The sequence below is a fragment of the Cervus canadensis genome, chromosome 31 (genome assembly GCF_019320065.1).
Source record: "Cervus canadensis isolate Bull #8, Minnesota chromosome 31, ASM1932006v1, whole genome shotgun sequence".
NCBI classification, from domain to species: Eukaryota; Metazoa; Chordata; class Mammalia; order Artiodactyla; family Cervidae; genus Cervus; species Cervus canadensis.
This window is the reverse complement of record NC_057416.1, coordinates 32771113-32793342: the sequence shown is the minus strand read 5'-3', so window position 1 is coordinate 32793342 and position 22230 is coordinate 32771113. Positions and strand designations below refer to the sequence as shown.

Genomic DNA, 22230 nt, shown 5'->3' with positions numbered 1-22230 from the left:
TCATAACTTTCCTTCTAAGGAGTGTCTTTCAATTTCATGGCTGCAATCACCATCCTCAGTGATTTTGGAGCCCAGGAAAATAAAGTCAGCCACTGTTTCCACTGTTTCCCCATCTATTGCCATGAAGTGATAGGACTGGATGCCATGATCTTAGTTCATGAAGTCATCCTGTGCTAAAAACAACCTTCAAATTCCCAGTGCCTTAAAATTCTTTACAAGGACTGTTGTTTACAAGGTTACTGCAGGTTCAGCTCCACACTGCCTTCATTCTGGAACCTAGGAAAAGGTATGGTCCCTCCATGGAAATTGTTCCTTATGTAGCTAAAGGAGAAAAATTGCAGAAAATACAATAGATCTTAAAGCTTTTGCTTAGAAGCAGGATTCTAGTCTTTGGCTCAAATATCATAAGTTATTTCTATAGACAAGTGTGATATAAATGGGGTATGGAGCTATAATCTTCTCATAAGGTGGATGGTGATTATCTTGGAACAATCTAACATCATATTTATGGTAGACATGAGATAGGTTGGAACCTGAACTCTTTACTGAAATACTTGACCTGGACAAATGTCTCCTCAAGTAACCAATGACAGAGGAACTATAAAGGACTAAAAGTAACTGCCTGCATGAGCAGTCTGGGCAAGTATGAATAGTATGATACAAAAAGGCCACAACGTGACTTCTGAGGTGCCAGGAAAAAAAACTGTGCATGATGCTTGTACACACCACCACCAAGGGAACCTGTAGACTGTTGCAGTGAAGCCAGTTCTGACTTCATGTTGGAACTGTTTCTTTGACTTACTTTTCATTGCTTTTGTCACTATAATCATACAGAATGGCCTGCCTCAGAGAATCCCACCCCTCTGCCTGACTGTTTACCTTAAGTGCCTTTGTTCAGAACCACGTGATGCAGATGGCAGGAAGGAAGAAATTAACACATCCTCTGCTAGACACTTGGTATTCCAGGAGTTGTTTGCAAGATTAATGGCCTCACCTCCTTTATTTTACTTTATTTCCTCACCTCCCCTCATCTCTGATCTATAAAAGAATCTGACATCCAGACCCCAATAAGACAGTTATTTTGAGGTACTAGCCTGCCATCTTCCCGATCAGCTGACTCCCTGAATAAAGTCTCTTCTTTGCCTTTGCCTCAACCCCTCATTTCTCAGATTCATTGGCCTGTTGTGCGGTGAGCAGAGTGGGCTTGGACCCACCAATCACCCCTACTTTCACCCCACTTAAGGAATCAACCCGCCCTCCTCAGAGAGTGAGCATGGGAACCTGTTACTTGTTTTCACTCCTTCCTCTGCAGCATGAGTCTCAACAAAGCCTTGCCTGAATTCCTTGTCTGGCCACTTACCGATTTCCACTGACTGAAGTGTCCAAGGACCATAGATTTCACAAGAATTCCAAACATCAAGAAGCCACTGAAGGCCAGAACAGAGACAAACTAGAGTGTTAATAGAGTGCTTGTTTCACCAAAACTTTCCTTTTCATATCTCCTTTACTTTCTCTCATTCGTTTTCTAAAAAATTGTTTAGTGATGTATAGTTGATTTGTATGTTGCATAAGTTTCATGGAAAAGTGATTCATATACATATATATATATATATATATACACACACACACACACACAGGCACAAACACATACACACACACACACATATATATATATACAGAAATGATATATACTGTGTATATCTTTATATATCAGTATATATACCAATAAAAGAATCTGAAAAAAATATATATATATAAGCAAATTAAGTGGGACAGAGAAAGACAAATATTCTACAATATTACTTTTATGTGGAATCTAAAAATGTGATAGAAACAAACTCATTTACAAAACAGAAACAAACTCACAGAAAGGGAGGGGGGTAAACTAGGAGTTTGGGATAAACAGATATCTCCTATCATAAAACAGATAAACACAAAGGACCTACTATATAGTACAGGGAACTATATTCAATATCCTACAGCAACTTATTTCTTTTCTTTCTTAAAAACTTTTCCTTTTCTTTAAATCAAATAACAAAACTAGAGAGCTTCTCAAGAGAAAAATTGATATTTGTCAGTTTATATTCCACACAAAAATTCTGAATGGTCTGGTTCTCCGGAACAAGAGTGGAGCCAAATTTTAATAACTGTGTTCAAATGGAGGTGGTGGAAGTGGGAATCTGAAGCACTTCCCAGAAGAAAGAAATTAGAAGCAAAATGCTTAACAGATATTTGACAAGAATTATTAAAAGGATAAAAACTTAGTTTGTAAGTTTATTCATCCTGGACTCTTTTTGGAAAGCATATTTTTCACTTCTTTACGAAACAACATACCAGTCTGCCTTAACCAGTGACATAAGGAAAATACAGTGTATAAGGAAATAACCAGTGTATAAGGAAAATACAAATGAGCACTGAAAGAAAAACAACATCAGATGAAAGAAAAATAAACAACAAAACAGAAGGCAAAATTTAAATGTTAGTTTTTAATGAAGTAGCACTGCTGGACAAAAGTCTTAATTTGAAGAAAAATTAATAAGTTTTCAAGGGAGATCATCCCAAGGGAAAAAAGAGATACCCTGAAACTAAAACACATGACAGTTAATATTAAATAACCCAATAAGTGTATCTAAAAGAATCTGCCTACTGGAAAAAGAATTACAGGTCTAGCCAATAAAGGGGAGGGCGCTAGTGGTGAAGAATCTGCCAGCCAATGCAGGAGACACAATAAATGCAGGTTTAGTCCCTGGTTCGGGAAGATTTCCTACACAAGGAAATGGCAACCCACTCCAGTATTCTTGCCTGGTAAATCCCATGGACAGCCTGGAGGGCTATATAGTCCATGGGGCGCAAAGAGTCAGACACAAGTGAGCGCACACACACACACACACGCACCCCTCAATAAAGAGGGAAATCACTGGTAAAATGCACATCAAAAGTAAATATTTGATCAAATTTATCAAATAAATTATGATATGGAGCACAGAGAAGTAAGGCTCAGGATGAAAATGTAGATTCCCCACAGAAGAAAATAATGTGTAGGGGTTGAAATTAAATTGAAAAAATTAAGGCACTTGGGCTATATCAAGGGGTATTATTATAACACACACACACACAAACTTTCACTCACCCACGCATGGAAATAATTAATATGGACTCCATCAAATTGCAAAAATGTATATAAAAGAAATATGACACAAATAGTACACATTGACAAAATGCTATTCAATTATGAGAACAGAAGACATCTGCAGATAGGCGGTTTGGCCATCTGCACATCTCATCTGAAGAAAATAATCTGAAACTATTCTAACTAAACAATACCTGAGTCAGCATAAAGCTGCAATAAAAAGAAAAAAATAAAACAGAAGCTTTGAAAAAAGTTGGACAATGCAATGTGATAGGGCCCACATGGGGTCTCATTGATAAGATGGCTCATTATGTCAACCTCGCAAACAAAGAATGAAATCACAGTGATCTGTGAGACTGACCAAATTGCCCAAATGGCATCCTGTTATCTCACTGGTGCCCATCATCTCAAAGATGCAAGACCACCAGATTCCAGACCTCCAGCTGTGTGACCATCCCTTCAGGGAATTTTCATTGGTGGGGTATAAGAAGGACTCCGTCAGAAAGGGAGGATGCTGGTTCTCCTTAATAGCCAGTCACCCTCTCTTTTCCCTCTAATAAATTTCCCTTTTCTTGCCTGACTGCCTGACTTGCTCTCTTTTTCTCCGCACTGCCTTATACAATGCTGTTGCTGAAGAAACTGAAAGCAGTGTATTTACATCTTAAATGGAAAAAGAATTATAAAAAATATGATAGAATGCTATGCTATCACTTCAAGATCTGAGAGACACAAAAGAGGAAGGTGAGAATCTATGAGAGAAAATATGAACAAAATGATTACCTGAAAATTTTGTTGTATAGCAATGAATCCCAAAAACAAAGGAAGAAAACAATCGATAGTCTATGTGGCATATTTGCAACATATAGAAGAGAGAAAGTGTTAATATCTACAGAAAATAAAATTTCCCACAGATTGATCATGGAATAAGAAACAGAAAAAGAGAAAGATAAAGACATAGATAGAAAATAAATAACTCAAATCAAATGAATGAAAACCAATCTCGCCCCCCAACAGCTTAGCATAAGCAAGTTAATGAGAATGGTCAGCAAACACTGGGAAAGATACTATGTATTATTAATAACCAGAGAAGTGAATATTAAAACAACAATAAAATAGCATTTGTTATCCACTAATTAACAAAAATGAGTGAAGATACTCATTTTGTTGAGAATGTACAAAACAGAAATGCTTTTAAATTATCGTCATGAGTAACACGGAGAAGGCAATAGCAACCCACTCCAGCACTCTCGCCTGGAAACTCCCATGGACAGAGGAGCCTGGTAGGCTGCAGTCCATGGGGTCGCTAAGAGTCAGGCACGACTGAGCGACTTCACTTTCACTTTTCACTTTCATGCACTGGAGAAGGAAATGGCAACCCACTCCAGTGTTCTTGTCTGGAGAATCCCAGGGACGGGGGAGCCTGGTAGCCTGCCGTCTATGGGGTCGCACAGAGTTGGACACGACTGAAGCGACTTAGCAGCAGTAGCAGCAACAGCATGAGTAAAAATTGGTTATAAGTGTTTTGAAGGAAAAAACTGCTAGTATATAGCAGTTGAGAATTTTCTTATTTATAATCATAATCCATCAGCTTCACTGGGACCTGGGAAGTCATGGCCAGGGATGTCCACAAGAGAGCTGTTCTTGCTGTAAATAAGGGAGGATAAATAATTTATGAGATAAATAAATTTGATGACTACCTTTGCATTTTAAAAAACAAACTTCTTTTGCACACACCAATGTGAATAAATCTCAACAAGCGAAATTAGGCAGAATGTTGCATGACAAACAATCACAAAACCGAAACCACATACAATAAAACAGTTAAGTATCTATTGCTCACACTTTTATGTGCCAGTAGCCATGACAACTCTGCTAACTCTGGCCAGGCTTGCTCAGTGGTATAGGATTCAGCTGAATATTGGCTGATGTAGGGATAAATAAAGCACTGTGGCTGTGATCCATATGTCTTTAATCTTCCAGCAAGCTAAGCTCAAGCATATTCTCATGGGGATGACAGGCAAACAAGACGGAAAGTAAAAAAGCAAGAGAGTTTTATTAAGCCTCTGTTGACATCAAGCCAGTCAACATCACTCTGCCCAAAATAAGTGGCATGGCCCCAAACTTGGCTAGTAATTTGTCAGGCACTAAGGTAAAATGAAAATGTGAGGTCTCTCATTCAAAAGTATTAAGAACCTCAGGAGAGCATCAGTAGAGCATGAATCCAAGCACAAGGCCCTTCTAACCTTGGGCTCTTCACACCCGTGATGTTGGCCTTGTGTAGATAAACTCAGACCCACAAGACTGAGTGTGAGGCGGACTTTGAGCTGTATACACTCCACTTCTTGATGAGAGGAAATCAAAGTTATATGGCAAAGAGTGAAGATACAGGGAAAGATAAAAAATTGGTATCACCTTCATGTTTCATCATATTAAGGAGCACCCTTACCTAGCCTTCTGAACCATGAGTGCATGAGTGTTAAATCATTCCAGTTGTGTGTGACTCTGGAACCCTATGGGACTATAGCCTGCCAGGCTGCTTTGTCCATGGGACTCTCCAGGCAAAAACACTGGAGTGGGTTGCCATGCCTTCCTCCAGAGGATCTTCTCAACGCAGGGATCGAACCTATTTCTCTTATGTCTCCTGCATTGGCATGCAGGTTCTTGACTACTAGCACCACCTGGGAAGCTCTTTCTGAACCATAAAGAACTGTTTAAGGGACTATACAATACTGTGCCATTTACATCTATTTAAACAAATCATCAGAACATAATTTTTATTGATCTTTAGACATATGGATGAAAGACGCTTAAAATATGGCAAAAGAATATGTATCAATATCATAATTTCAATTAGCACTGAGGATTGAGTGTGCTGAAGAGGTCTGGGCATGGGAATAAAAGATCTCACTATTGTGTCCACATACACTTTCTTTACCATGTAGGAAAAATTCTTATATGTGCATCATTCCTGGCAAGAACTTGATTGTTTATATTATCCTCAGAATTTTCCTTTTTAATTTTTATTCATTCATAGAAAAAAAAAACACCAATATATAAAGCAGCATGATAATATAAACTATGGACTCTGGGTGATAATGAATGATTTGTCAATGTAGGATCTTCAATTATAGCAAATATATAACTCCGGTAGGGAATGTTGATAATGGAGGAAGCGATGTTTGTGCTGGGGCTGAGGATATATGGACATCTCTGTGCCTTCCCACTCAATTTTGCTGGGAACTGAAAACTGCTCTAAAAAATAAAGTATATTAAAATTATAATAAGGAGTATTAAGAAAACTAGGTGAAGAGGCAAACCAGATACAGGAAAACACAAACAGTCAATCAATATTTAGAAAAATCATTTAGGGAAATACAACCTGCACTTAAGATGAAATACGCTATCTTAGCACTTCGTGCATGCTTTTGAAAATCTAAAGTGCTAGTGTCTTTTTAGAAAGTAACTCCCAATATCTCTCAAAATCTTTACATGCTATAAAAGGCTGGTAATAAAGAAGGCCTACCTTAGAGGTGGTTGTGAAAATTAATCAGTTACTAGGTACAAATTAGATGCCTAGAAATACATCTGGAAAATGGTACCTGCTCAATAAATGTCACTTGCTGTTGCTGTTGTCATTATTATTATTACTACTACTACTATTATCAGCAGCCATTCTTTGTGATCCAGAAGCCCATCTATTGATAGCAAGTCCATGAAACAAAATCTCTATTGTGTAAGAACACAGAGATAAGGATATATATTGTCAGAGTTTATAGTGACAATTCCTGGAAATAAACTCATTTCCCATCAGTGGTACATACTATGAGATTTCATCTATTAAAAAATGAGTAAAAGTATATACATAAAATAAGAAAATAAATGCTGTTATTAAATAAGACAGTTGAAGAACACTATTTCCTTTTGTGAAAAGAAACCGCCCCCCCTTTTTTTTGGTAGGTTTTATTTCAGGTAAGGATGCAATTTAGAATAGAAAACCATAGAATGATAAACACAGGTTATTTATATTGGTTTCCTCAGAGTGAAAATAGAAATCTGAAGACATTAAAATATATATACTATAGCAAAATGAGATAAAACAAGAGTGGAATATCAAGTAAAATGCTTAAAGTCATAGAATTATGTTAAATGACATGAAACAAACAAATTGAATTCTATAGGCTGATAAAATTAGTCCCTGAATAGCTGCAATTTTAGATACATTTCAAGGAGTTACATAAAATGATTTTCACGGATCTGATATTCTTTAACATTTACATCATTAAAGTGCAGTTGGGTTTGAATATTAGACTTAAAATCTCAAGATAAAGACTGGAAAATCTAGTCTGACATGAATCACCAAGACTTAACATATTAAATATAATACTAATGCTCTTCAACATTTAGGCTCTAAATATAGGCTCAGTCATTAAGAAACTAAAAGCAACTCTATGAAAAGAAGAATGGCTGGGTAATATTCCATTGTGTATATGTACCATAGCTTCCTTATCCATTCATCTGCTGATGGGCATCTAGGTTGCTTCCATGTTCCGGGAATTATAAACAGTGCTGCAATGAACATTGGGGTACACGTGTCTCTTTCAGATCTAGTTTACTCGGTGTGTATGCCCAGGAGTGGGATTGATGTTCTGTGAGAATAGCATTGAAACAAGTATACTATCTATGGTGAAACAGACCACCAGCCCAGGTTGGATGCATGAGACAAGTGCTCAGGGCTGGTGCACTGGGAAGACCCAGAGGGATGGGATGGGGAGGGAGGTGGGAGGGGGGATCGGGATGGGGAACACATGTAAATTCATGACTGATTCATGTCAATGTATGACAAAAATCACTACAATATTGTAAAGTAATTAGCCTCCAACTAATAAAAATAAATGAAAAAAAATGCTCAAAAAAAAAAAAAAGAAAAGAAAAGAAGAATGGCCACTTACTGTTTTTCAAGATGGAGAGTGTATGTTTTCCTGCCAATTTTGATGGAATAGGTAACCTATAGCAAAATATTCAGAGAGAAAGTAATGATTAGATATTTCAAAACCCTAAAAGTACATCTCTTCCTTCTTTTCCTTTTCCTTAATCTATCTCACCAAATGTACTGTTTTACATTCTTCTCAGAAATCAACTTTTGACAGTGGGAATCCAGGCTGCTTCAGCTTAATTTCTCTTTCATTAATTCTACTTCTTAAGCAGAATCATTAAGAATTTTAAGGTTACAATTATTTTTCTAATTTTTAAATTTCAAACCTTGTTTTAGTACCAAATATTTGTGACTATAAATTATGCCCCTATACCATTTTCAGAGGGCAGTTCAAATTTTTCTATGTAATTTCTTCATTCTAATTCATTGTTTATTATTTAACATCCATTATGATTTATGATTTCTCCTTCAGCCCATGAACCATGTACATTTTTAAATTTCCAAATACATTTTTCAGTATTTTTGTTGAGTTTAAACCTAATTGTACTGTTCCCAAATAATGAGCTCTGTACGATCACTATATGCTTTTCATTTATTTTTATTTTTTCATTTATTATGCATGCGTGCCTGCTCAGCTGTGTCCAACTCTTTGTGACCCTGCAGACTGTAGCCCACAAGGTTCTTCTGTCCATGGGATTATCCGGGCAACAATATTGGAGCGGGTTGCCATATTCTCCTCCAGAGGACCTTCCCGACCCAGGGATCAAACCAGTGTCTCCTCCGTCTCCTGAGTTGGCAGGTGATTACCACTGAGCAAACTGGGAAGTCCCTTATTTTACTTGTTGTGGTCAATTTTGTTGAGTAACACCGTATATTCTTCAGACGTATGAGAAGCATTCTTCAGAAGCATTATTTACAGTGGAGACAGAGCATAAGTACATCTTGATTACAAAAGCTTTATCTGTTTCTGGGGATACTGACAAGTCTGGGTGTTTCTGATTCTTAACTAAGACAAGGACAGTAATGCTTTGTTAGGGTTCAAAATTCCCCTGGTCAAGGTTAGTTCTATTGTTTTCCCCAACTAGTTCAACAAGGCTGGCTTGGCTTCTTAAAACTTCACTGAAAACTTTGTAAGGAGTTCTTCCAAAGCCAAGATTCCTCCTATAAATCTTGTGATTTTAAGCAAGCGACTCAACATATTTCCAGAGCAGAGAGACTGAGTTCATGTGGAACTAGCTCATTAGGGATGCTTCATGGATTCCTGATATTTGCTTGAATTCTCTTTCTCCTGCGGCAATGTAGGTTGTATCATTAAATGAAAACCTCCTACGTGACATCCATAGAATTGAGTGAGTCAAAACAAAGAGCAGAAAAACAATACATAAGCTTCATTTGGTTCAATTTATTCATTGACAGAATGTTTATTTTTGTTGTTCAAATGTTTCTTCTTCTTAGAATTTTATGATTGGCCAATCAACATTTGAGATAACCATTTACATATCTCTCTATGGAAATGGATTTGAAAATTTCTCCTTGTCATGCTATCGGTTTTCATGTTATATATGCTGAGGATGTTTTATTAAATTCATACAAATTTGGGATTTTTATCTGTTTCATGTGAAGTGAATATTTTAAAGTAATGACACTTTCTCATAATGTTGGGTGTGTGTGTTTGTGTGCATGTGCGTGTACCAAATGCTGTCTTTTTCCTGCTATTATCGTGGGTCCTTATGTTTTCTTTGGTAGCATTTCCCAGTGTACATTTGTTACACTCTCTTAAATATTTCAGCATCTCCAGATATTCGTTGGGGGGGGGGGTGTAATAGCTTTTATGAATACACAATTGCTGGTGTTTCTTCGTGCCACAAAGTGAGCCAGTCAGAAGTAGACCATTCAGTCTATAAAACCTGCCCCAGTGTCTAACATAGTTTTTCAGTTGACAGTTGCAGATGTTCCTCTCAGATCATGCTACTGGGATTCTAATTGTTGGATTCTTATCTAATCCCTGTGCTTCTTTACATCAATATTTCTTCCTTCTTGAAAACATAGTGTCCTATCCAAAGTCACTAATTCTTATTAAAACAGAAGTCAAAACCAGAAAAAGACTGACAACTAACAAAATGATTCCATTAATCAACAGACAGAAAGGCATCTCTTGTTAAGGCTTAACCAAAAATTACCTGTTCAAAGTGAAGCATTCATTTAAGATGTTCATAAGAGCAAAGATGAGAAGACTGAAGAGGAGAGGTGGAGAGGTCTCAGGAAGATAGGCATCACTGTTTTTGTGAATGGGAGTCAAATATAATGCAACTTTTCTGGTAGACCTTTTCAATATTTATCTTTTTTTTTTTTTTTTACAGTGGCTAGCCTGTTGATCCTACCAAGATGACTATTCAAGAAGGTTTATGAAACTATCTGCTGTGCTTAGTCGCTCAGTTGTGTCTGAGTCTTTGCGATCCTTTGGACTGTAGCCTGCCAGACACCTCTGTCCCTAAGAATTTTCCAGGCAGGAATACTGGAGTGAGTTGCCACGCCCTCCTCCAGGAGATCTTCCGAACCTAGTGATCGAACCCAGGTCTCCAGCATTGGAGGCAGATTCTTTACTGTCTGAGCCACCAAGGAAGCACATGAAACTATCTACGTGTCTAAAATGTGAAACACTGTGTTACATATAAGGTATCCGACAGTTAGGGAAAATAATGTCAGAGCTGTATTATCATAAAAATAATCCTAACTCTACCCATAAGAGATAAAGTCAATTACAACTCTCATGCATGCTCATTAAAAATATACATGCATGTGTGTATGCATGTCTCTAAAACTTCAGTTTCCTTCAAATTTACTGCCTTTAGAAAGCGAGGTGGCCATTCACCTTCTTAACAAGTCTCTGTACTGTCTACATTTCATTTTACAATGTACATAATGCACATGTTTTACTATGTTAATCAAATAAAAAAATAACATTACAAAGATTTATATATGCACATGTGTGTAAGTACAGGCATGAAGATATTCTTTATATATTGTCATTTTAAAATCATGCTATGATGTAAATATTGACATGGCCTCTCTTACACAGAAGGCATTTTTAAATGTATATCTTTTATAGAAAACAATCTAGTAGGCTGTAGATGCCTTTTTGTGTGACAAGAACTCAAGGCATCTTTTTCCTCTGAGTCTATTTCATAATGTTCATCTATTACTTGAGAAATGAAAACAATAACACTCTCATTAGAACACAAAATTTCAACAAGGGATAAGCATGTATTGATTTGGGTCTTGCACTCCAGGAGAAAAAAAAGAAAAACATATTTTTAAAGTTATTTCTTAATTACATGCGTTTTTGAAATTCCACTGTCAATATCTGTCTGTCCCAGTCTTCTGTGGCACTGTAATTTGTAGAAGCAATGTTTCAGAGTCTGCAGTAAGGAAGAGAGGAGTGAGCATCCCCCAGTCCAGGGCAGCATTCATTCTTATTTGTCCTCTCCTATCACATCACTTGTGGATCTTCCAAGCCCCAGTGGGCGCGCGCACACACGCACACACCAAAAATCATACTGTGTAGGGTTTTAAGAAGAGGTCCCCAGGACCCCATCCAGGATCCTCTCCCTACCCTCATCCCCGCCACATCTCCCTGGAAGATCTGTGTCCCCGTCAACTATCCCAGTCCTGCTCTGATACCTCCGACCAGCGGGCCTGGCAGAAGTCTGAAACTGGGCAGGACTCCGACCAGACCCGCCCGGGCTCCCCCAGCCTGGCCTGGGCTTCTGGGGCCAGGAGGGCAACCCCCTCCACCCCCGCGCCCAGGGACACTGCGACGATGGGCCCGCCTCCTATCCGGCAGGGTCCTCACTTACGATGGCACGCGGAGGCCAGCCGGGCCAGCCCTGTGAGGATTAGCAGGAGAGATAACATTGCGTGACCGGCCTCGCCTCAGGGAAGGCGGTTGACTGGACGTGACTCTCGCGGTTTGCGGCGCCGGGGCTTGGGAGCAGGACGTGGAAGAGGCGTGGCTGGGGCTGAGGGGCGTGGCTGGGGCCGAGGGGCGTGGCTGGGGCCGAGGGGCGTGGCTGGGGCTGAGGGGCGTGGCTGGGGCCGAGGGGCGAGATGAAACGAGGCGGCGGGGCAGGAGTGAAAAGAGGAGCACGGGGCTGAGGCCCGGCGAGACTGGAGGGCGGGGCAGGAGAGGGTAGGAGCAAGCCTGCGGGGCTGGCCTGCGGGCAAGCTGGGCAGGCAGGTGGAGAAGGCAGTTCTGTTAGAGGGATGAGTGGGGTGAACGATGGAAGTGCAGCTGTGCACTGGGCCTCTCCCCAGCTTGGGCACCAGGATTTGCGGCCCACTGTGGGGGCGGGCAGTCCACCAGCAGCTAGGTGTTTTTGGGAGTCACAAGGGAGAGTTTTTTGAACTGTGGTGTTGGAGAAGACTCTTGAGAGTCCCTTGGACTGCAAGGAGATTCAACCAACCCATCCTAAAGGAAGTCAGTCCTGAATATTCATTGGAAGGACTGATGGTGAAGCTGAAACTCCAATACTTTGGCCAGCTGATGCGAAGAACCGACTCCTTGGAAAAGACCTTGAGGCTGAGAAAGATTGAAGGCAGGAGGACAAGAGAACTACAGAGGATGAGATGGCTGGATGGCATCACCGACTCGATGGACATGAGTTTGGGTAAACTCCGGGAGTTGGCGATGGACAGGGAGGCCTGGCGTGCTGCAGTCCATGGGGTCATGAAGAGTCGGACACGACTGAGCGACTGAACTGAACTGAAGGAAGACTTCCTCCTGCCCAAGTGCACTTTATTTTCGAAAATCTGACATTTTAAGTGTATTTAGGGATAGCATAAGGGTTACGAAACAGTTTCTCCTCTTCATGTAAGCATTTTGTTGGTGAAGTGCTTGGCTATATTAGTAGTCCACGTCACAGCGTTCTGGTACAATGGCTGAACGACTAGGGAAAGAAAAAGAAAGTGCAAATTTACAGTCTGTTTAGTAGTAGACAGTTTCATACTTTAACTATATCTACTGTCAGATTTCTCTTTTAAGTGTCAGATCAAAACAGGCACTCAAAGGAGAGTGAAAAATAAAGGATCAATGGATTCCAGATGTACAAGTTGCAGTGGACCCAGAGATAAAATTGCCAACATCCATTGGATCATAGAAAAAGCAAGAGAATTCCAGAAAAACATCTACTTCTGCTTCATTGACTACCTTAAACCCTTTAACTGTGTGGATCACAACAAACTATGGAAATTCTTAAAGAGATGGGAATACCAGACCGGTTAACCTGCCTCCAGAGAAACCTGTATGCAGGTCAAGAAGCAACAGTTAGAAACGGACATGAAACAACAGACTGGTTCAAAATTGGGAAAGGAGTACATCAAAGCTATATATTGTCACCCTGCTTATTTAACTTATATGCAGAGTACATCATGAGAAATACCAGGCTGGATGAATCAAAGCTGGAATCAAGATTTCCAGGAGAAATACCAATAACCTCAGATATGCAGATAACACCACCTTTATGGCAGGAAGCGAAGAACTAAAGAGCCTCTTGATTAGGGTGAAAGAGGAAAGTGTAAAAGCTGACTTAAAACTCAACATTCAAAAAACTAAAATCATGGCATCCAGTCCCATTATTTCTTGGCAAATAGATGGGGAAAATGTGGGGAAAGTGGCAGATTTTATTTTCTTGGGCTTCAAAATCACTGCAGACAGAGACTGCAGTCACACAATTATAAAAAGCTTTCTCCTTGGAAGGAAAGCTATGAGAAATCTAGACAGCATATTAAAAAGCAGAGACATCACTTTGCTGACAAAGGCCATATAATCAAAACTACGGTTTTTCCAGTAGTCATGTACAGATGTGAGAGTTGGACCATAAAGAAGGCTGTTTTGTTCAGTCACTCAATCGTGTCCACCTCTTTGTGACCCCATGGACTGCAGCGCACCAAGTTTCCCTGTCCTTCGCCATCTCCCGGAGCTTGCTCAAACTCATGTCTATTGAGCTGGTGATGCCATCCAACCATCTCATCCTCTGTTATCCCCTTCTCCTCCTGCCTTCAATCTTTCCCAGCATCAGGATCTTTTCTAGTGAGTCAGCTCTTCACATCAGGTGGCCAAAGTATCAGAGCTTCAGCTTCAGCATCAGTCTAAAGAGAGCTGAGCACTGAAGAATTGATACCTTCGAAATGTGGTTCTATAGAAGACTCTTGGGAGTCCCTTGGACTACAAGGAGATCAAACCAATCAATCCTAAAGGAAATCAAACCTGAATATTCACTGGAAGTACTGATGCTGAAGCTGAAGCTCCATTTCTTTGGCCACCTGATGGGAAGAGTGGACCACTGGAGAAGACACTGGTGCTAGAAAGATTTAGGGCAGGAGGAGAAGAAAGCAACAGAGGATGAGATGGTTGGATGGCATCATCAGCTCAGTGGGCATGAGCCTGAGCAAATTCCAGGAGATAGTGAAGGACAGGGAAACCTGGCATACTGCAGTCCATGGGATCACAAACAGTAAGACACAACTTAGTGACTGAACAACAACAAGTGTATGTGTTTACATATGAATACAAATTTATATGTGTAAATATATAGCTTTACATTTATTACTTTACTGCTGATTTATCATTTAGTACGAGGCAAAATAATTACAGCCATGAAATGATTGAAAATAATAAAAATTCATTTATTTAGTGTTGTATACTTTTGGTTCTTTGAAAAATCCATGGTTTAGAAAGACTAAAGTGAAAGGCTAAATAGAATGTTTCGAGTCACTACAGAGTAAAGAATATGCCTATCATTGCAGGAGATGTGGGTTTGATCCCTGGGTCAGGAAGATCCCCTGGAGAAGGAAATGGCTACCCACTTCATTATTTTTGCCTGAGAAATCCTATGGACAGAAGTGCCTGGTGGGCCACAGTCCATGGGGTTGCAAAAGAGTCAGACATGACATAGCTTATTTAATCTGTGGCATGTGGAAAAGATATTTTCCACATATATTTCCCACACATATTTCCTTTAGGCAAACTTACTGCAAATGTGGATAAAGAGAATCACATTCTAGTATTTGAAACTTGGAAAAAGATACATTGCAGAAAAAAAAAAAAACTTTACACTGTAAATAAGAAGATGCACTTAACATTAATAAGAAAATAAGAAATATCTAATTTCCTTCATTCAAAATTAGACCTACATATATATGTTCAAAGGCATTTCGATGAATATAGTTCTTTCAACAAACGACCCTGAACTATTTGGCACACATTTGCAGAAATACAAACTTTATCACATATGCCATAATTTCAAATTTTGCTTCAAATTTTGCACAAAAACTGCTTCAAAATGAATCATAGGTCTAAATGTGCATTGCAAAGCTATAAAACTTCAAGATGAAAGCATAGGAGAAAATCTGAGTGACTTTGGGTTTGGTGGTGAGTTTTTAAATATAACAGCAAAAGCATAATCCAAGAAGGAGAACAGTGACAAAATTTAAAAATGTTTCCTCAGCAAAAATTACTGTGATTTGAATGAAAATATGACACATATCTGAAGAAAAAAAAACTCAATTTTTATCTGATAAAAGGAGAAGAGGGTTAGAGACACAGAAATACAGAACAGACTTTTGAACTCTGTGGGAGAAGGTGAGGGTGGGATGTTTCAAAAGAACAGCATGTATACTATCTATGGTGAAACAGATCACCAGCCCAGGTGGGATGCATGAAATTTAAAAAAAAAAAAAAAGGAGAAGAGGGCAGCAGAGAATGAGATGGTTAGATAGCATCACCAACTCAATGGAAATAAATTTCAGCAAACTCCAGGAGTTAGTGGAGAACAGAGGAAACCAGGCTTTGCTACAGTTTGCTACAGTTGGTTTGCTACAGTTCATAGGGTTGCAAAAATTCAGACAACCCAGCTACAACAAATATGTGATAAAGGACTTATCTGCAGAATATCTAAGGACAATTGTGTGTATACATGTGTTGTAAACATATATCAGATTCATATATCTGTCTGTTGTGAGGTTCTAGAAGCAATGAAACCCAAATAGCAAGGAGCAAACCTAGCATCTAGGTCTGTAATATTGTTTCCCAATAAAAGAAACCAAGAATCCTTGTAGAAAAGGCTGCTTCTAGGGCTGTGACAAGGAATATACAAGATAATTCTGAAACACCCTTTATGGAGCCTGAAAGTCAAGAACTACTAAAAACCAAAAACATATGGGGTACATTTAGCTGCCTTTTCTTTTTTTTTTTTTTTATAGATTTAAGTATAAAAAGTGAGAAAAATAATCTTACAGGTGTTTTCATGTTGTCAGGAAATAGATGACAAACACTACTTCCTTCAAGTTATCAAGACTGATATTAAGTTATCAGTTCATAGCATTGTCTTTGATGTGATGTGATGAGAATGATGTTCCAACTCTGTGAACTTATTACCTAAACCCATAGCCCCAGCCTAATGCATGATGGAAATAAACATGTGGCTACAAGATAAACACTTTTTTTCCCATCTGGTAAAAATTATGTATTCAAAAGCTCCAGTATATACTTACAGAATAAACAAAGATGGAAGGCTTAATGGTACACATCCCAGCTTTGGTGGGAGAGTTTGTAAAGGAACAGTCATTAAGGCTGGGACAGCATGAATATTTAGATATGGAGCTGTATTCAGCATGTACATTACTCAGGTTCCCTCAACAACATTACCTGTCAGGGTGTTCTTGAATTCTCTTTTTTTCTTTTCCCCTGTAAAGTGTCATGATGGCCAATTAAGTCATTTTCTCTTTCAGTGAATATGATCCAACATTTCCCTAAACAACATACATGTGATATGTGTGCAACTGAATGTGTCTTCATAAAATGGGCTTCCCTGGTGGCTCAGATGGTAAAGAATCCACCCGCAATGCGGGGGATCTGGGTACAATCCCTGGGTCAGGAAGATTCCCTGGAGGAGGGCATGGCAACCCACTCCAGTAGTCTTGTCTGAAGAATTCTGTGGACAGAGGAGCCTGGCAGACTACAGCCCACGGGATCGCAAAGAGTCAGACATGACTGAGCGACAAAGCACAGCACACAATAATAGTTTTCAAAGAAAATGTCACTTTGAGGCTAAAATCCTCATTCATGCTGTCACATATGGGGATTAATATAAGGGTTTCTTGCCTTCAATGAGTTAAAGTGTTAGGTCATCAGAAAGGTAGACACACAAAAGTAAGAATATCATGCACAAGTTTGTAAGAAACAGTATCTAATTTCAGATGAATTCTGCAGAGATTTTTTAACAACATTTGAGACTACTAAAGAGATAGAAATATTTTGAGGTTCAAGGATTTATTAATGACATTTTTAATATAAATTCTAAATTGGATAAAAAGGATTTCTCTGAAGGAAACAAACACTGCTACTTAATTTAGATCCATTTAGAAAGGAACCTAAAATGGTATACCAAATAAAGTTTTCTCATATTAAGTCCCTAGTACACTGTGGAATGCACATCAGGAAAACAGTTCTAGAGCAGTCAAAATTTTGATTTGCCTTAATGTGCTAACAATGAACTATTGGGAAAACAAAATGGATAAAAGGACATTTGTTTTAGATTTTAACATAGCACACATTTCATAATAAATATAACAAATATTATATAATTATGAATTAATGACACTGGTTAATGACTAGCACAATTTAAGATACTAAATTATTTGAAAAGTCTTACTTACCCCTCATGTTCCACACTCTCTTTGTTGCATGATTTTCTCATTTTATTTCGCTTCATGATCCTAATGGCGAAAATTATGAAAAAGGGCAGAAAAATGTAGAAACATAAAATAAGCCAGTTCTGATGTGTACTGTAGCTTTTTTTAATAAACATTGTATCTGGAAGTGAAACACAGAAATAAGTGGATATTCACTGAATGTTTGAATGCATTTGTATTTATCTCACTTTAATCATATGCATCCTGGAGGAGGGAATGGCAACTCACTGCAGTATTCTTGCATCGAAAATTCCATGGACAGAGGAGCCTGGCGGGCTTCAGTCCATGGGGTCACAAAGAGTTGGACAGCAATCATATGCATACATGTAAAATCATATACATAACTGAAAGTTTAAGACCTTGCAAATTGTCATATATGATAAAATAAAAGGGCATTTAAGCTCATACCCAAAACTACAATTGCATATTTTTCATAGGCTTACTCAGTTCAGTCAGTCCAATTGCTCAGTCGTGTCCAACTCTTTGCAACCCCACGGACTGCAGCATGCCCAGGCCTCCCTGTCCATCACCAACTCCTGGAGCTTGCTCAAACTCATGTCCATCGAGTCAGTGATGCCATCCAACCATCTCATCCTCTGTCATTCCCTTCTCCTCCTGCCCTCAATCTTTCCCAGCATCAGGGTCTTTTCCAATGAGTCAGTTCTTCACATCAAGTGACCAAAGTAATGGAGGCTTACTAGTCATCTTTTATGCATATTTTTAAAGTATTATGATACTGTATACACAGTTTGAAGTCTGTTTACTACATTCATCCTATTTATTTATTTAAAAGGTGACATATTAGTAGAACTTAAGTTAAAAACTTAGCAATATGCTGTGAAAGCTCCCATCCCCTCCCTTGCCAAGTCACATAGTTTTGCTCCTCGAAGGAAACCATTTTTAGACTATGTTTCTCCATCCAGTATTTATATTTTATACATATGAATAAAATCCATTTCTATACCCATATTGTGTCTATATCTACCTATATGTAATGTGTGTGTTCTGTGTATTTTTTCCCTCTTGTTGACAGTCAACAACATATTATGCCCTTTCGCTATCTCTTACACTTAAAAAATTCAAATATTACACAATTCCCAAAAGCACACAATAAATAAATATATTGGCAAGGAATTAGAAAAATAATCCAGATTTCAAGGCATACTTTGCTAGAGTCTCAAAAGCACACACCAGGACATTTTCTAATCATAATTCTGTTTCTAAGGTTATAAGTATATTGCTTTCCTCCATTGCTATTTAGTTAGTAGATTTTTTACAGAAATGTAACAATACTAACAGACATGCATTCACACCATCATTTCATAGCTCAAGGAATTTTCTAAATTGAACACATCTATGTAACCAGCACCAAAGCCAGGAAAAGTAATATTACCAGCATTTCACTACCTCCAATCTGCTTTCTTTCAGCCACCATCCACGGAAAATCACTAATCCATGGATCATTTTTGACAGATTATAACCTTTATATACAGTTACATTGTATGTATTTATATCCTATCTGATTTTTCAGCTCAATATTACCTTACTTGGGGATTCAGCCAAATTATTGTTTATAATTGTAAAATATCAATTCTCATCACTGCATACAATATCTTTATATAGAAATAACAGCTACAAATATGTTGTTTCTTATGAGCATTTGGGTAACTTGCAATTCTGAGTGTTATGAAGAGTGCTGCTATGAATATATACTACATGTCTCTTAGTCAATGTATGTGTGCATATGTCATAGGTATATGCCCTTGGGAATGTGATGCTTACTTATATCATGTGCCTAAACTGAACATTTGTAACTTTTCCAGTGATTTTCCTAAGTGGTTGTAGGAATTACATTCACATTAGCAATGGATGAGAGTCTTGGTATAACTGGTATTTTCCTTCTTTTATTATATAGTTATTCTTGCAAAGAACTGACTCATTTGAAAAGACCCTGATGTTGAGAAAGATTGAGGGCAGCAGGAGAAGGGAATGACAGAGGATGAGATGGTTGGATGGCATCACCGACTCAACGGACATGAGTTTGAGCAAGCTCCAGGAGTTGGTGATGGACAGGGAGGCCTGGCATGCCGCGGTCCATGGGGTCACAAAGAGTTGGACACGACTGAGCGACTGAACTGAACTGAACTGATTCTTCGTATATGATGAAATGTGAACACTATAACTGTACAATGGATAAGATATAGCAAATGAGGCATACACTTAAAAGATTATTTTTTGTTTTGATAGTTATGGATTTTCTTCAGTTAGTGTAAAATTCTTATCATTATTGGTAAGGAAAATAAGTTTAATGTCTGAGATTTGACAACAAAATAGTGTGATTCTTGTGTTTGATATCACTTAAATTTTGTGATTTTTAACAGATTTACTGATAGATGCATAATACATGAATCTATTTGAGATGTACATTATATGTGTGTGTGTGTGTGTGTATATATATATATATATATATATGTATGTATGTATGTTTATATCTATACAACCACCACATCAGTCAAAAGACAGTTGACTCCTGAACATTGCAGGGTTGGGGGATCCACTCCAAGCAGTCTACACGCCCATGTTTAACTTTAACATCGGTCTTCCACATCTGAGGTCCCTCTGTAGTGCAGGTTCCACCATATCTGCAGCTGCTCTCCCATGGATTCAGTCTACTTCTGATGCTATAGTACTGTGGTATTTATTGAAAAAAATCTGTGTACAAGTGGATGTACTTATTGTTCAGTCACCAGGTTGTGTCTGAGTCTTTGCAACCCCATGGACTGCAGCATGCCAGGCATCCCTGTGAATGCACAAAGCAGTTCAAATCCATGTAGTCCAAGGCTCAACTGCAGTGAATCCATCCATCACCCACAAGTTTCTTCTTGCCCATATAATGCTGCTTTGCTGCCACTCCCAACACAAGCAACCACTGATCTAATCAGCATTCTCTATCAATTAGCTTAGATGTTCTACAATTTAATATAAATAAAGTCATACAGTCTATATTCATTTTAATTTTGCTTCTCTCACACAGGGTAAATGTTGACATCCATCCACATTGGTAGTTTTAACAGTAGCTCATTCCTTTTTTATTGTTCAATAATATGCTGTTTTTTGAATACACCACACTTTGTTGATCTGTCACCTGTTGGTTTGTCTTTGGGTTGTTTTCAGATCTCATCTATTACATGTGAAGCTGTCATGAATGTTTGTGTACAAAGTTTTGTAGGGATGAAGGCATTCTATTCTCTTGGGTAAACAGTAAAGCGATTGCATTACATGATAGGCGATAGAAAGGGCTTCTCTGAAGGCTCAGTGATAAAGCATCCACCTGCCAGGGCAGAAGACACGGGTTCAAGTCCTGATCCTGGAAGATCCCATACGCCAAGGAAAAACTAAGCCCATGTGCTCTAGAGCTGGGAAGCCACAACTGCTGAAGCCCTCACTCCCTGGAACCCGGGCTCTGCAACGGGAAGTCACTGCAGTGAGAAGCCCGCACACCACAACTACTGCATAGCCCCTGCTCACTCCAACTAGAAAAACCTTGTGCAGCAATGAAGACCCATAACAAAGATATATAAATAAGATTATTTTAAGAAGAAGCTGCAACAGTACAATTTTACATTTCAACAATAGTGTGTGAGACACTGTCCTCACATTTTGGCAAAACTTCATGTGGTTAGCCTTTAAAATTTAAATAAAATTTAAAAGAGTGTAACAGCAACTAGGTGTGATTTTAGTGTGCATTTCTTTGATGAACAATGACATTGGGCATCTTTACATGTGCTTATCTATCACCTTACATCTTCTTTGATAAAGTATCCATATTTTGTCCATTTGTTTTCCATTATTAATTTTCAAAGATTATATTGTGAATATAAAATTTGTATACATTTGGAATATAAATACTTTATTAGTTATATACCTAACTCTAGTTATATACAAAACTCTTCAAGTGAGTTTTGACGAGCCAAAGATTTTCATTGTGAAGATGTCCACGTTTTCACTTTTCCTCTTTAGATTGTGCTTTTGGTGTCACATGTTAAAAAAATAACTCTTATTTAATCCAAAGGCACTCAGGTTTTCTCATATATTTTCTTCTGGAGGTTTTACACATTTAAGCTTCACATTTTGGCCTGTGATCCACTTTGAATGAATTTTTACATATGACGTCGGAACATGTACAGAATTTTTTTTTCTGCATGTGAGTATATAATTGTTCCAGAACTTTTTGTTGAAAAAGCTATCCATTACTCACTGATTTGCTTTGCACTTTATGGAAAATTAGTTTTCCATGCATCTGTGGCTCTACTTCCAGTGATTTATTCTGTTCCATTGATCTATATGTCTATATTAATATCAGTGTTACACTGTGTTGATTATTGTAACTTTATAGAAAGTTCTGCAGTTGGCTGGT

At 38.3% G+C, this 22230-nt stretch overlaps 1 protein-coding gene and 1 long non-coding RNA gene across 2 annotated transcripts in view; both read right to left on the bottom strand.

The window, feature by feature from the left end:
* Positions 1 to 1791: 1791 nt before the first annotated feature.
* LOC122432480 lies at positions 1792 to 12051 on the bottom strand. Its single transcript, XR_006266838.1, has 3 exons — positions 11921 to 12051; positions 8080 to 8135; positions 1792 to 1816 (listed from the first exon to the last, which is right to left on the bottom strand). It is a non-coding gene; the product is annotated as an uncharacterized LOC122432480 (long non-coding RNA).
* A 915-nt stretch (positions 12052 to 12966) lies between these two features.
* The window catches only part of ADAM18 (ADAM metallopeptidase domain 18), a 107209-nt gene continuing 97945 nt past the window's right edge, over positions 12967 to 22230 (bottom strand). The window contains exons 19-20 of the mRNA XM_043454327.1: positions 17778 to 17934; positions 12967 to 13009 (exon numbers count right to left, since the gene is read on the bottom strand). Of these exons, the coding sequence (XP_043310262.1) occupies positions 12967 to 13009; positions 17778 to 17934 (200 nt within the window). The remainder of the gene's footprint in view (positions 13010 to 17777; positions 17935 to 22230) is intronic.